General features: G+C 38.8%; 1 protein-coding gene across 5 annotated transcripts in view; it reads left to right on the top strand.

Moving 5' to 3' along the window:
- The window catches only part of cep112 (centrosomal protein 112), a 178,135-nt gene that overhangs the window by 47,943 nt on the left and 114,751 nt on the right, over nucleotides 1–15,441 (top strand). For all 5 annotated transcript variants that reach the window (XM_058770000.1, XM_058769999.1, XM_058770003.1 and 2 more), the window contains 5 exons: nucleotides 547–701; nucleotides 972–1,101; nucleotides 2,205–2,297; nucleotides 2,951–3,010; nucleotides 5,849–5,928. In XM_058770000.1, coding sequence (XP_058625983.1) covers nucleotides 547–701; nucleotides 972–1,101; nucleotides 2,205–2,297; nucleotides 2,951–3,010; nucleotides 5,849–5,928 — 518 coding nt within the window. The remainder of the gene's footprint in view (nucleotides 1–546; nucleotides 702–971; nucleotides 1,102–2,204; nucleotides 2,298–2,950; nucleotides 3,011–5,848; nucleotides 5,929–15,441) is intronic.

Below are 15,441 nucleotides of genomic sequence, written 5' to 3'. Positions count from 1 at the left end.
GTGTCTTTGGACAGCTCTTTGGTCTTGGCCATGTTAGTAGTTGGATTCTTACTGATTGTATGGGGTGGACAGGTGTCTTTATGCAGCTAACGACCTCAAACAGGTGCATCTAATTTAGGATAATAAATGGAGTGGAGGTGGACATTTTAAAGGCAGACTAACAGGTCTTTGAGGGTCAGAATTCTAGCTGATAGACAGGTGTTCAAATACTTATTTGCAGCTGTATCATACAAATAAATAGTTAAAAAATCATACATTGTGATTTCTGGATTTTTTTTTTTTGATTGTCTCTCACAGTGGACATGCACCTACGATGACAATTTCAGACCCCTCCATGATTTCTAAGTGGGAGAACTTGCAAAATAGCAGGGTGTTCAAATACTTATTTTCCTCACTGTAAATGACGGAAAATTATTTTCTTTGTCAAGAAAAGATTAAAAAAAAAAAAATCCAGCGCTGTATGAGCTATTTGAAAAAAAAAAACATTCTACAGAACTTCCTCTGTCTTTTTTGTCTGATCTTTGTTTTTCTGTTTGGTTCTTCTAGGAGCAGATGTTGCATGAGCTGGAGACTCGGGTGAAGCAGCTCTCAGTGGAAGTGGAGAATGGGAACCTGCTCCGGCAGAAGGTCACACAGGAGAAAGCCGAGTTAGAGATTCATATCGCCTCCATCAGAGCTGAGCTTCAAGAGGCCAACCACAGGTACAAGAAAACCACCTGATCATTCCGACAAGCTCAGATACGACTGATCACAGGTGCAGAGATTTGATGTAAAATCATAGCTCTGCTCCAAAACAGATGTACGGCATCATAAACACACTTGACTTGAAGGCAGTGTTACATATATCCTGAACATATAATGCAGTCGCACAATGCATTGCAGTTAATTCAGTGCAAGTCAAGTCAAGAGATTGGAGCTATTGTGTTTTGTGATTTTTATCACTCTAATAAAAAGTTGTTTGTATGCTTTAGGAACGTATCCCTGCTAAGGGAGATGGAGCAGATGAGAGAACAGCATGACGATGCGCTGCAGAAACTTCAGGACAGACATAACGCTGACATGAGCCACTTCCAGCAGGAGCATGCCCTCTCTGCAGCCAAGGCATCTTCACTCACCGCTCACACCTATGCATGCTTTACTCAATTTAATTCCCTGTGATAACTGACAGCTTCATTTTTTTATTAAGCCGAGACCATTGCTTTAATTGAATTAACTTGATATACAATCTTAGGAAAGATTCCTGGTATATTAGCTCTTTTCCAAACCCTGCCTCACTTTCTACTGTTTACATTGACAGCCACTTTCTATTGCAGCATCCTAACCCAAATGAAATGGCTGAACTGAAACTCAATTATTGATCAGTTGCTGCCACACAAATTTTACAACTCACATGAAGTGCAGAAGAGAGTAAAGTAAAACTCACAGTTGATTCCTATAGTACTGTATGACTTTAACATTAGGCTGTATTAGGACTTCTACGATATTCTAACAACCACAAAAATGCAGAAATGTTGGGTATTTTTCTTCCTAAAAAGTCATAATTTAATTGGATAATTCACTGAGCTTGTCGTAACATATTTTGAGACCGCTGTGCCAAAAAAGTTTATTCAACTGTGCTATTAGTGTAGTTTTTTTTATTATTATTAAAAATAAGAGAGTGTACTTTCAGTCTATTTTTATGTACTTTTTAGACATCTACTTAACAAATTTATACTTGACTTATACTGACAAGTATACTGAAAAGTTGAAGTATATTTGCCAGACACTTGTACTTAAGAACTATCAGTATATCTAGAAGTTCATGTATACCATATTTCACAATTTAGCTGCAGTAGAAAAGAAAAACTTGTAAACTAGTGGTGTAAAATAGTTTTGTAGTCAAAGTCTACTACTGTTACAGTTCAGTCCCAAAAAGAATCGAAATAGTATACATATAAGTATACTACTAATACACTACATTTAGTATACTTAGCTACATAAGATGGACCTGGAAATATACTTTTCTAAAATGTACTTAATAGAATTATATGGCTCTCTACTGAAGGGCCTATGCATCAGGTGGATGTTTGTGATGGAAATACTGTGTAGGTAGGCAGTCTACTAGGTTTTGGAACTGAGCTACTGCCAGTGTGTTTGATATCAGAGATTGTCTGTAATCCTACAGTTTCATAGCATGTTGTGAATGTAGTTTGTTTTGTTGTCAGGCATCAGAGGTGATTGAAGAGTTGGAGCAGACTGTGATTCACCTCAAACAGCAGATACAGGAAGCTGAAAACAGGAGACAGAAACAACTCAGGGTCAGTTGTTCACACCCTTCCATCCCCACAGTGAGGCTGTCAGTCACTGTATCCTTGTTTGTAGAGAATGTTCATACTGCTGTTTGCCCTCGTGATTGGTGGGATTCACAACTTGAAATGCAGGAACAAACATCTGGCTGCCGTATTTTGCAGAATGCCAGTCCACTGACTTCAATTCCATTGTTTAGTCACTCCATCACATCTCTGCTCATTTGCAAAATGTTAAAAGTTCAAATCAGATTTTCGTTCCAATTCTTAATGAAAATTAATAACTGTTTGCTTTGTCATGCAAATCATGCAAGTCTGTCAGAGTGAACGGCCCATAAAGTCAGCATGAAATCAAAGTTGACCCTGGTCTTATTATGAACAATTTACCAGTGCATGTTATTCCAGAGAAAACAAATATTTGTCTTTGTGATCTTTTATTAATACATAGCTTGCGTTGCTTTCCTTATCATCAGACCCTCTGATTTTGTCAACCCCTCCCATCCAACCACTTATCACATAGTTATTTTTCAACATCAAATGAATTCCACATGTATAAAATCTTTTAATTTATTTTTTAAATTGAAAATCCTGTTTCAATCAGAAATATGCCATATTACAGAAGTAAAATGGGTTGCATGAAAACCTTGTTTTGATTTTTTATTCAGGACCAAGAGAATAAGATGCAGCAAGAGATAACAGACCTACAAAATATCACTGACAAAAAGGTAATTCATTTATTCACAAACACAATATTATACAAACCCGATTCCAAAAAAGTTGGGACACTGTACAAATTGTGAATAAAAACAGAACGCAATGATGTGGAAGTTTAAAATTTCAATATTTTATTCAGAATACAACATAGATGACATATCAAATGTTTAAACTGAGAAAATGTATAATTTTAAGGGAAAAATAAGTTGATTTTAAATTTCATGGCATCAACACATCTCAAAAAAGTTGGGAAAAGGCCATGTTTACCACTGTGTGGCATCCCCTCTTCTTTTTATAACAGTCTGCAAACGTCTGGGGACTGAGGAGACAAGTTGCTCAAGTTTAGGAATAGGAATGTTGTCCCATTCTTGTCTAATACAGGCTTCTAGTTGCTCAACTGTCTTAGGTCTTTGTCACATCTTCCTCTTTATGATGTGCCAAATGTTTTCTATGGGTGAAAGATCTGGACTGCAGGCTGGCCATTTCAGTACTCGGATCCTTCTTCTACGCAGCCATGATGTTGTAATTGATGCGGTATGTGGTCTGGCATTGTCATGTTGGAAAATGCAAGGTCTTCCCTGAAAGACACGACGTCTGGATGGGAGCATATGTTGTTCTAGAACTTGGATATACCTTTCAGCATTGATGGTGCCTTTCCAGATGTGTAAGCTGCCCATGCCACACGCACTCATGCAACCCCATACCATCAGAGATGCAGGCTTCTGAACTGAGCGCTGATAACAACTTGGGTTGTCCTTGTCCTCTTTAGTCCGGATGACATGGCGTCCCAGTTTTCCAAAAAGAACTTCAAATTTTGATTCGTCTGACCACAGAACAGTTTTCCACTTTGCCACAGTCCATTTTAAATGAGCCTTGGCCCAGAGAAAACGCCTGCGCTTCTGGATCATGTTTATATATGGCTTCTTTTTTGACCTATAGAGTTTTAGCCGGCAACGGCGAATGGCACAGTGGATTGTGTTCACCGACAATGTTTTCTGGAAGTATTCCTGAGCCCATGTTGTGATTTCCATTACAGTAGCATTCCTGTATGTGATGCAGTGCCGTCTAAGGGCCCGAAGATCACGAGCATCCAGTATGGTTTTCCGGCCTTGACCCTTACACACAGAGATTGTTCCAGATTCTATGAATCTTTGGATGATATTATGCACTGTAGATGATGATAACTTCAAACTCTTTGCAATTTTTCTCTGAGAAACTCCTTTCTGATATTGCTCCACTATTTTTCACCGCAGCATTGGGGGAATTGGTGATCCTCTTCCCATCTTGACTTCCCAGAGACACTGCCACTCTGAGAGGCTCTTTTTATACCCAATCATGTTGCCAATTGACCTAATAAGTTGCAAATTGGTCCTCCAGCTGTTCCTTATATGTACATTTAAGTTTTCCGGCCTCTTATTGCTACCTGTCCCAACTTTTTTGGAATGTGTAGCTCTCATGAAATCCAAAATGAGCCAATATTTGGTATGACATTTAAAAATATCTCACTTTCAACATTTGATATGTTATCTATATTCTATTGTGAATAAAATATAAGTTTATGAGATTTGTAAATTATTGCATTCCTTTTTTATTCACAATTTGTACAGTGTCCCAACTTTTTTGGAATCGGGTTTGTATTATGTTTTTAATAATTTTATGCAGTAGCCAAAATGTGTTTAGACATGTAATTATACAACAAAATATCAAAGTAAGTGGTCACTCATTATAAAGAAACATACACACACACACACCCACATTTACATTTACACATTTTTGCAATTTTGCATTGCATTTTTTATGCTTAATAATACCAAATGTTAAACATTGACAGTGCTAGTTATTACATTGAGGCAATTGTAATAAACTTAAGCATCAGTTGAAGAAACTGACCCTTCTTTACAATCACCACCCGTCTCAGAAACTTTATAAACCAAAGCAGGCTGTTTTAGGTAGACATAAAAGCATTTGCTCTGCTCTCAATTGCCTTAGTTCACTTTGATGTGGCTGTAAAATTCAGGCCATGTTTCCACCTGGTATTAAGATTTTCAGTGTTTTCAGTGATCCGATCACAAATGGTCAGGTGAAATGCGATACCATTTATATTATTATTCTTATTATCGTTATCCTTTGATCACTTGTGGATGGCGAGTAGGCGGAGCTTCACACTTTGATTTCCAGAACACTTTCAGGGCGCTTAGTGTTTCCACTAAAAATGTGATATGGTCACATGCGTTTTTGTCTACCCCTGTATGTAATTTCAGTGATCTGATCAAGAAACATTTTAAACCCTCTTTACACCTGGATTTAGCACTTGAGATCGGATCACCAAAAATGCCAGGTGGAAGCAGAGACCAGTTGGTGTTTATTAAAGCACAGCCTTATGAGGGTCCCAAGTGTTTTCCCAAATGAAAGGGGAGCATAACTGGACAGTCACAGTCCTATCTGATTGCCCCACTAATTATGAGACTTATAGGACCTGCTGCCAAGCGGCTCCCTTTCAAAAGTCTTCAAAGCTTCAGAACTGTCATAAAAGGGCTGCTTTAATAATTGGGCCGACACAATCAGGTGAAGATAAGTTTTAAGATCAGTCTCAGACACCTGGCTGCTGCCTGCCACCCCACCTTCAAAGGGCCGGTCCGGTCATAAAGCGGGACGGTGAGGCGGACCTCTGTCAAGGGCACATCTGCAAAGCAGAGGCCGTATACACCTGCAGGCCAGCCGTCTGCCAGCGGCTGCTCACGGCTGACCTCTGACCTTTAGAAAATTTGATCAGCTCTGTTTAGTTATGCTGAAGGGCGGGAGCTGATGAAGCGTGTTGAGTGATTGACACTTCTGCTGTCCTGTCACAGCTGCAGACGCTTCAGGCCGAGCTGGAAAAGGAGCGAGCCGGCAGCAAGAGGAAGATGAGCAAGATGGAGGACTCACTCAGGTACATCCGGCTTATCTGAGTGACATTAAATTCATTATTACAGTCTCCTATTTTAAAAGTACACTACAGTCAGTAAGATTGTAGTAAGGTCATGAATGAATATATATACACACAACTATATATATATTAAAATATTTGTTAGCTTCAAATTCAACTAAAGGGACTAACAAAATACTAATGTGTGTTCAAAAAAAAAACACACACACACACATATATATATATATACATATATATATATATATGTATATATATATATATATATATATATGTGTGTGTGTGTTTGTGTGTGGTTTTTTTTTTTGGAACGACACATTAGTATTTTGTTAGTCCCTTTAGTTGAATTTGAAGCTAACAAATATTTTTTAATAGGATAAAATTACTCTTATGTAAAAATAAATAAAAAATTAAATTAAATTAAATACTTTTAGAACAAAAATCTTTTAGCTTAAATAACTTTCTTTTTTCAATAAGGATAAAATGAAGTCCTGCCCTGCAAGCCACTGTTCAAGTTAAATGCTGTTTCCTGTTCTCAAGTACAACATACAACTTTAATAACAATACACTGCAGTGTTATTTTAGTATCATTGAGATACTATTATAGTTTTTATTAATATTTTGAGTCATTTTTTTGTTACTTAAATTAAATCTTATTTATTTTATTTTTTTAAATAACCAAATTATTTTATATTTTAGTTAACTATAATAACCCAGCTGCACTGTTACAATAAACCTTGCATAATATGTTTTAATGTTTACAATTATTTATTTGACTGTTATTTGGATACACAAATGCTGCTTCTCATTTGAGTGTCCAAGGGCAATATTTGGTCAGTCTTGCCTCCCTGACTGCTCTGGAGCCGTGATATCCAGCAGTGCTCTAGTATTGTTGTGTGCTAGCAGAGACCAGTAAAATGTGAACAATGCTGTGGTCTGGACTGGATTATGGGGCTGTGAAAGAGGCTCTGCTCTAAGTCCTGTTTTGGGAAGGCCATCTCCTGGCCCACAGCAGAGTCCTTAGATGTGGAGCTAGCGTGGGGTTACTGCCTGTGCTCCCGGAGCCTGTTCCCAACCGCAGGAATGCAGCGGGAGATGTGGAAGTGGTTAGGATGGCGTTCTGAGGAAGCTCGCAAGGTTTGTGTGCCGGGAGGAATCGCACACTTCAGGTTAGATGCTGTTCGAGTTCGTCTGGCCTCGCTTTTTCACTGTCACTCAAGGAAAATGAGCAAAACTCCCCTGACAAGCTGCGTGCCACGTTCAACATACCCACCAGGCGCAGATGTGAGAGTATTTACAGTGTCTAAACATTGGTGGAAAACCTCCCATTTAGGTTGAAGAATGACATCAGGCTGGACTCGACCCACCGATGAGCTCATTATTTGCTGTTTGTTTGTTTGGCCCTTGTCCTGGTGCATCACGCACTCTTGGCAGTAACTGTACGTGTTTAATTAGATTTCAGTCATTAACTCTGCCAGTGGACATGTGACATCATCATCATCATCTCCTGGAGCACAAGACCTTGTCCTGAATTAATAGTTTTTACAGGAAAACATTTCCATGACATACTTTCAGTTTTGTTTTTGTTTTTTGATGTTGCTTTGTTCCAGTATAAGTTCAAATGTGTTTTCATCAACACATTTTTGGAATGGAAAGCAGAATAAGAAGAGGTAGTGTAGAATGTGCCTTTTTCTAGAGATGGGTCGGTTTCTTTACTTTGGGGAACCGCATTACAGTATAAGATCATGTACAGGCAGTTTGTTAACACTTTAGTATAGGGACCAATTGTTACTATTAACTAGATGCTTATTAGCATGGCTATTATTAACATATTGGCTGTTTATTAGTACTTATAAAGCACTTATTCTGCATGACCATATTCTACATCCCTAATCCTACCCAATACCTAAATTTAACAACTACCTTACTAACTATTAATAAGCAGCAAATTAGGAGTTTATTGCGGCAAAAGTCATAGTTAATGGTTTGTTAATAGCGAGAATTGGACCTTAAAATAAAGTGTGACTGGCAATTTTATTAATTTCATTATTAAATGTGTCAGTGTGGTCTTTTATATCAAATACTTACATTTAAACAATTAATTGACTCAATCAGAATCCTATAGGCTGTTACCAATAAAGAATGCTGCCCAGAGGTGGACTTGAACTTTTGCAACGAAATGAGAAAATTCTTCACGCAAGCTTGCGTTTCCACTCTCCTGGATTCACATGTGCATAAGTGGAAGTCAATAGAATGTGTAGTTGTGTAGTGGGACCGGCCCTTTAGTTTGGAACGTATGTGCCTCAAACCAAAAGACACTTACAAATGTGTACACCCCTAGTTACTATACTACTGCACAATTTTATATCACATTTATAACGACTGCATTGATCTAACATATGCTACAGTATTTTATTAATTTGCATTACAAATCTTAAAGCAGTTTATTGCTGCCTCTTTCATTAAAAAATAAAAAACTGAAATGAGACAACTATTAAGCGAAAGAAATCAGGTCTGGCTGTCATTGGCACATATGTAATTTAAAACTGTTCCAGGACGTTTTGCATGTCTTGTTCCGTATAGCACAACGCTTTCTTTCATCTGCCGAATTGTGTTTTTTTTTTTTTTCTCTGCTATTGCTTTAAAGTGTCGAGATGAAACGAGTGCCGTTATCTGACGCACCCGTTAGTGCGCCAGACACACACGGCTTAGGATGAATAAATTAGCCCCGCATGAGCAATGAACAACACAGATGCCCATTTGTGTCAATAGGCAAGCGCATTTACACTGCAGTCCTCATCAAGCTAATTAAACAGTCATTGGGCTAACGAGCACCCAGGATCCCTGGTCTGCTACCTACCTGCCGTTCAGGGTCTTTTGGCCGCTTTAAAGTCAGCGCAGAACTTCAAACGGCCAGCCAGCACACACATCAAGAGAGCACCGCCTGATAGCGGAGATCAGAGGATGAGCGGAGAAATTTAAACGAGATGAAACCGCATAAAGTGCTGGCTGCTCACCGCATTATAGCAGGCTGGCATGTTGGACACACTTTCATGTGCATATGTGTTACAGAGAGGCTGTGAAAATGTATGTAATATTTAGCACAACTTGCATCATTTTTGCGTGTACATTTTATTTATATAGTATTTCGACTTTTGTTGTTTTTGAATGCCCTTTTGATATGTGCGTGTGAATTTAAACATGCATGTGTGTAGACGCAAGCAGCTGGTGTGCTGTTTGTTTGTCTGAGCCCCCTTCCCTTCAAAAGAACCACCCCCTTCCCAATGCAAATGAGAACTGGTGCATTGTTTAACTTTATGTTGCTATGGCAATACCATAGTGAGCTACCACGCTTGGAAAAAAACACAAAGTTAGCTTTTTTTTGATCAGCGTGTCTGTCTGATCATCAGAGGAAATGCATATACATGACGAACCGTTGTGCTCTGAATGTTCAAACTGGTCTTGGTTTTATTTTGATAATACAAGAACTTCTTAGAGCTGAAAGCCTCTGAAAACCCTTTCTTGTCTCTTCCTGCTGCTTTTATTTACCCATGCCATCTCTTTTAATAATTACCAGTCAAGTCAGTGAACTCAGGATTATTTCCATTCATACTTGGATTTGCATGGAGAGATGCTTGCTTGCTTTGTGCCTATCTCTGTTTAAGCACACATTCCGCAAGACGGCCGGGTCACCTAAACAGCCCAATTCAGTTCCCATCACTACAAAATGTTTGTCCTAAAATGCGGCATGATTGTCAGTGTAAGCTCACATGAGGGGAGTGCCACAGGGATATGTGCTTGGCCCGGCTATGTTGTCCCACGTCTGCAGCTGCGGATCTCTTTGAGTCTCGGCTGCAGCCCAGTCCGGCTCTGGTGGGGGAGGAAGGGAAGGGGGCACATCCCTGGGGATTCAGAGGCCAACATCAAACGGACTAATCACTGCAGTCCCGCTGGATCAGACGGAGGATAAGAATAGGCAAGAAAATAAACCAGCTGGCCCTAAACTCTGTTCCTCGTTTTGAAGACGATAGTGTTGCATTCCCTAGATGAAGCGCAGATTAAACTCATCATTCGAATTTGCACAGATCTCCTCTCCTACCAAAACATGATTTTGCTGCGCTCCTACAGACATAGAAGTGACAAATTTGTATCTAGGGGGAGTTAGGGTGTGTTTGCAGTGGCATACAACCTTTACTATTTTTTCATTATGCATAATATAGTATATGAATTTTGTTTTGCATGTCTGGATGGACTGCTACATTCAGAGCACACTGCATGCACACTCACATCTGATATGCCAAACAAATGATACAATCAAATGATGCAATCAAATTTTTTAACCAAAAGTTAGTGCCAAAGGAAAATAAATATGATATTGGGTTAAAATGCAGATATCACTGATGTGTCAGTACAAGTAACCGTGCCATGGGCTTTACTGCAAATGCACTATATCCGCTTGATATAGATGGCTATAGCAGTGTACTTTCAACCAGCAGTGCAACTTGGTGACCTCCATTGATTTAATTGTTGTCAGTGTGAACGCTCCATTACACTCGAATATACTGTATTTCTGTTAAACGCAGTTTAAGCAACCAAGACCTCCCTCTTTGTAGGTTGTTACTTTTTGATGTGGAGAGATGGTCCGGGCAAGAAAATGTAATTAAAGTCCAGGAAATTAAAGTTAAAGAAAATTAAAGTCCTGTCATATTTTAAGCCACATTATCCCATGTGTGGTTTAAGGCTTTGTTATGAATGACACTCAATAGTTTAGCTGTTGTAGAACATGAGAATATGAGAATGTTTCTTCAGCTGATTACTTTATCACTTTTAGTGATTTCTTTTCCACTTTGTATTTAAAATGTAAATTTTTGTTGAATTATTCAAATTCAGTCTTTGAAATTCAGTGCCTTAATATTTTTTATTGACTTTTTCAAATAACTTTTTAGTAAAGATTGTGTAATATTATTGTTTTATCTACAGTGGGTACGGAAAGTATTCAGACCCCCTTAAATTTTTCACTCTTTGTTATATTGCAGCCATTTGCTAAAATCATTTAAGTTCATTTTTTTTTAATGTACACACAGCACCCCATATTGACAGAAAAACACAGAATTGTTGACATTTTTGCAGATTTATTAAAAAAGAAAAACTGAAATATCACATGGTCCTAAGTATTCAGACCCTTTGCTGTGACACTCATATATTTAACTCAGGTGCTGTCCATTTCTTCTGATCATCCTTGAGATGGTTCTACACCTTCATTTGAGTCCATCTGTGTTTAATTATACTGATTGGACTTGATTAGGAAAGCCACACACCTGTCTATATAAGACCTTACAGCTCACAGTGCATGTCAGAGCAAATGAGAATCATGAGGTCAAAGGAACTGCCTGAAGAGCTCAGAGACAGAATTGTGGCAAGGCACAGATCTGGCCAAGGTTACAAAAAAATTTCTGCTGCACTTAAGGTTCCTAAGAGCACAGTGGCCTCCATAATCCTTAAATGGAAGACGTTTGGGATGACCAGAACCCTTCCTAGAGCTGGCCGTCCGGCCAAACCGAGCTATCGGGGGAGAAGAGCCTTGGTGAGAGAGGTAAAGAAGAACCCAAAGATCACTGTGGCTGAGCTCCAGAGATGCAGTCGGGAGATGGGAGAAAGTTGTAGAAAGTCAACCATCACTGCAGCCCTCCACCAGTCGGGGCTTTAGGGCAGAGTGGCCCGACGGAAGCCTCTCCTCAGTGCAAGACATGAAAGCCCGCATGGAGGACTCCAAGATGGTGAGAAATAAGGTTCTCTGGTCTGATGAGACCAAGATAGAATTTTTTGGCCTTAATTCTAAGCGGTATGTGTGGACAAAACCAGGCACTGCTCATCACCTGTCCAAAACAGTCCCAACAGTGAAGCATAGTGGTGGCAGCATCATGCTGTGGGGGTGTTTTTCAGCTGCAGGGACAGGACGACTGGTTGCAATCGAGGGAAAGATGAATGCGGCCAAGTACAGGGATATCCTGGACGAAAACCTTCTCCAGAGTGCTCAGGACCTCAGACTGGGCCGAAGGTTTACCTTCCAACAAGACAATGACCCTAAGCACACAGCTAAAATAACGAAGGAGTGGCTTCACAACAACTCCATGACTGTTCTTGAATGGTCCAGCCAGAGCCCTGACTTAAACCCAATTGAGCATCTCTGGAGAGACCTAAAAATGGCTGTCCACCAACGTTTACCATCCAACCTGACAGAATTGGAGAGGATCTGCAAGGAGGAATGGCAGAGGATCCCCAAATCCAGGTGTGAAAAACTTGTTGCATCTTTCCCAAAAAGACTCATGGCTGTATTAGATCAAAAGGATGCTTATACTAAATACTGAGCAAAGGGTCTGAATACTTAGGACCATGTGATATTTCAGTTTTTCTTTTTTAATAAATCTGCAAAAATGTCAACAATTCTGTGTTTTTCTGTCAATATGGGGTGCTGTGTGTACATTAATGAGGGAAAAAAAATGAACTTAAATGATTTTAGCAAATGGCTGCAATATAACAGAGTGAAAAATTTAAGGGGGTCTGAATACTTTCCGTACCCACTGTATATTAGTGTTTAAAACAATGCTGATCTAAGAGGGAAATAAGCATAAACCATTTTGGTATTTATTGCGTGACAATTATTTACATAGATTTGTGTAGTTATTTACATTTTATAATGTCTCACTTGTAGTGCTATTTTCATCAACAGTTTTGCCTGTTATAAAGAGATACTATTTTTATTTTGTATCATGTCATTTTATTCATTTATATTTATGTTTACATTTATATTTATACATCCAGTGCTGGCTGTGGATTTAGTTTTAGCAAGACAAAGACATCCGCCATTTTGTTCCAGAAATGTCTACAATGTTATTTCCACCACAGAATGTGATCAAACATAATACTTTATATCACAGGAGATATGGTGAAATGTTGACATATTTCTTCATTGTTAGTAGACAAATTATATAAACTATTGAGAGTTTGAAGAGTTTATTTTCTAAAAGTTGCAAAGTGGTGTCAAACATGCCCATAGTTGAAGAAACATGCATGACCCTTCATCTCAGCATAAAGATGAGTCAGTTCTTGAGTGCTGCCTGATTGAAAGTCTGCAGTATTGCTCTTGGCGGTAAACAGCTCACATGTGTTGCTGTGTAGACGCTTTCATTTTTAAACTCTTGATCATGGATAGGTGATTGAAATCTGATCTCAGCTTTGATCTGCTAAGTTGATTCAAATAGATGCTTGTGCAACTCACCAAACACCGAAAACACGCTGAATTTCAGAGAAGTTACAGGCACATGACGTTCAGCTGCATATGTGGCAAGAACACACTTTTATTCCCATCATCTGTTTTTAGTTTTTTGCAATTATGTGAATTTTTCCCCCCCTTCATTTTAACTTTGCATTGTTTATGAGTTATGGTCTGCATACATGTGTATCTAACACATGCCTGATGTTCTGAAGGATTACTATAAATTAATGAAGCCAAAGTGTCCAAAAACACATTGAGAGAAGGCCTTTCGGCGGGGATTCGTTCGCTGTTGCTAGGAGAGAAGCGGGAGGCGTGCCCTGTTGCATAGGAATGGAGAAAACAGCCCGCTGGTTCATGCATCTGAAAGCATTTAAATCGAACACAGTCACACTTTCCACAGAGCATTACATGCATACCATCAGCCCCTGCTTCCTGCAGACACCTGCTCTTCCTTCAGGGGGCGCCATACAGACACTCTGATCATCCGGGATGGCAGGAATAACAGTGCTAAACTGAAAACTACGAACAAATTCCTTGTGTTTGGAATTTCCTCTGGAAGTTTTAAAGGGATGCAGATGTTGTTTTCTTGTATCATACGCAAACCACATCATTGAATAATCGCCTCACGCTTAAAGCAGGAGGTTTATGGTGTGTGTCATTGAATGTGTCTTTTGCACTGGGAATGACATTAATTAAGAGGCGTCCCTGAATGTAAATCCCACCCAAGAGTCACACATTTCACTGATTCAGCAGCACACACTCCTGGTGGTCAACAATCAACGCTGATGAGCAACTCTGTGCTTTTTTTATTTGCGTCAAATAAGTGATTGCACGTCTATTTGGGTTAATCCCAAATTTAAAAAAAAAAAATTTTAGTAGGTAAACAGTCAGATTTCACAAAAGGTTGCCAGATATTTTCTCACCATCAAAGCTTGTCGAAGGGAATATTTTTGACAGCATGCAGGCTGTCTGAAAGAAGACAAATGCATATCGCTGGCACACTGAGCTGCATGTTGATTTCACGATCCTGTACTTGGAGGCTATCTGGCTGTGTTTGGAGTGGAATACTAGCTTTCTACTTACTGAATTTCAATCAGTAGTATGCCGCATTCTCATGACTTCATTATATATTTCATTTAGAATATGTGATCCTGTTATTATCTGTCTGTAATTACTTATGTTTCGACTCTTAATATCCAACTTATTTTTTAACCCGAAAGTAAGCTATTTTCTTTGAATGTGCAATATTTCCGATTTATTAGCCACTATAGGTATTAGGGATGGTAAGATTCACAAATTTGCATCTGTGCATCAGCATGAAAGTTGACGATGTGATGCACCAATTTAAAAAAGTGTGCATTGGATACAAGTTGGCATTCCTATTGCGATGCATCATTTCGAATATATTTGCATTGGTAAAAACCGATTAATTCATATATAATTATTATTATTAGTAGATGTTTTAGTAGATGCGCAATACTTATTAGCATCATATTTTTTCCCATTGAATCGCATTGTGTTGAATCGAAATCGGATCACACTGCATCGGTAGCTGCTTCATATGTATCTTTAATGTATCGTATCGTTGGCTATGCAGCAAGATGCGTATCGCGTAGGTCTCAGTTATGGAGATGCACACTCCTAATAGATATATAACTAGAGGAATAACAAAGTGTGGTAAATAGTTAAACTATTTGTGCTACAAACAGGTGTGTTCATGATTATGACAATACATTTAAATAAAATGACAAATACCAGTTTGCAATATAAAACAGCATAATGGACTGTTTTGTACTGGTAAAACAACTAGAAGTAAATGTCACCGGAAGTCTTACACATTCAAGTAACAAATGGCCTGCTCTTATGTTAAAATAAATTGTCAAGTCATTCCCACTGCATTTGGGGATAATTTACCCAGCATAGTATAATCTGTAGAATACTGCACATTTTGTCAAATGTAGACCACGTTGGTATTATATGCATATGCAGAAAATGTGTGTATGCTGCCTAATATGCATACTGTATTCTGCAGCTGTAGCATGTTATTCAGAACAAAGTCTGAAATTGCTGGCAAAATGGCATATTTGACATTGAACTTCCTCTCTACTAGAGATTGCATTACATTGGTTATTAAATGACAAACAAGAAATTCATATCTCAATCAATAACTGGCCATCTCCTCGAACCCCAAGTGGATATTTGACCATGAGTGCAGGGTGTTAAGACTGCATGCTCACGCAGCG

The sequence above is a fragment of the Onychostoma macrolepis genome, chromosome 03 (assembly GCF_012432095.1).
Source record: "Onychostoma macrolepis isolate SWU-2019 chromosome 03, ASM1243209v1, whole genome shotgun sequence".
NCBI lineage: Eukaryota > Metazoa > Chordata > Actinopteri > Cypriniformes > Cyprinidae > Onychostoma > Onychostoma macrolepis.
This window is presented reverse-complemented; position numbering and strand designations above follow the sequence as displayed.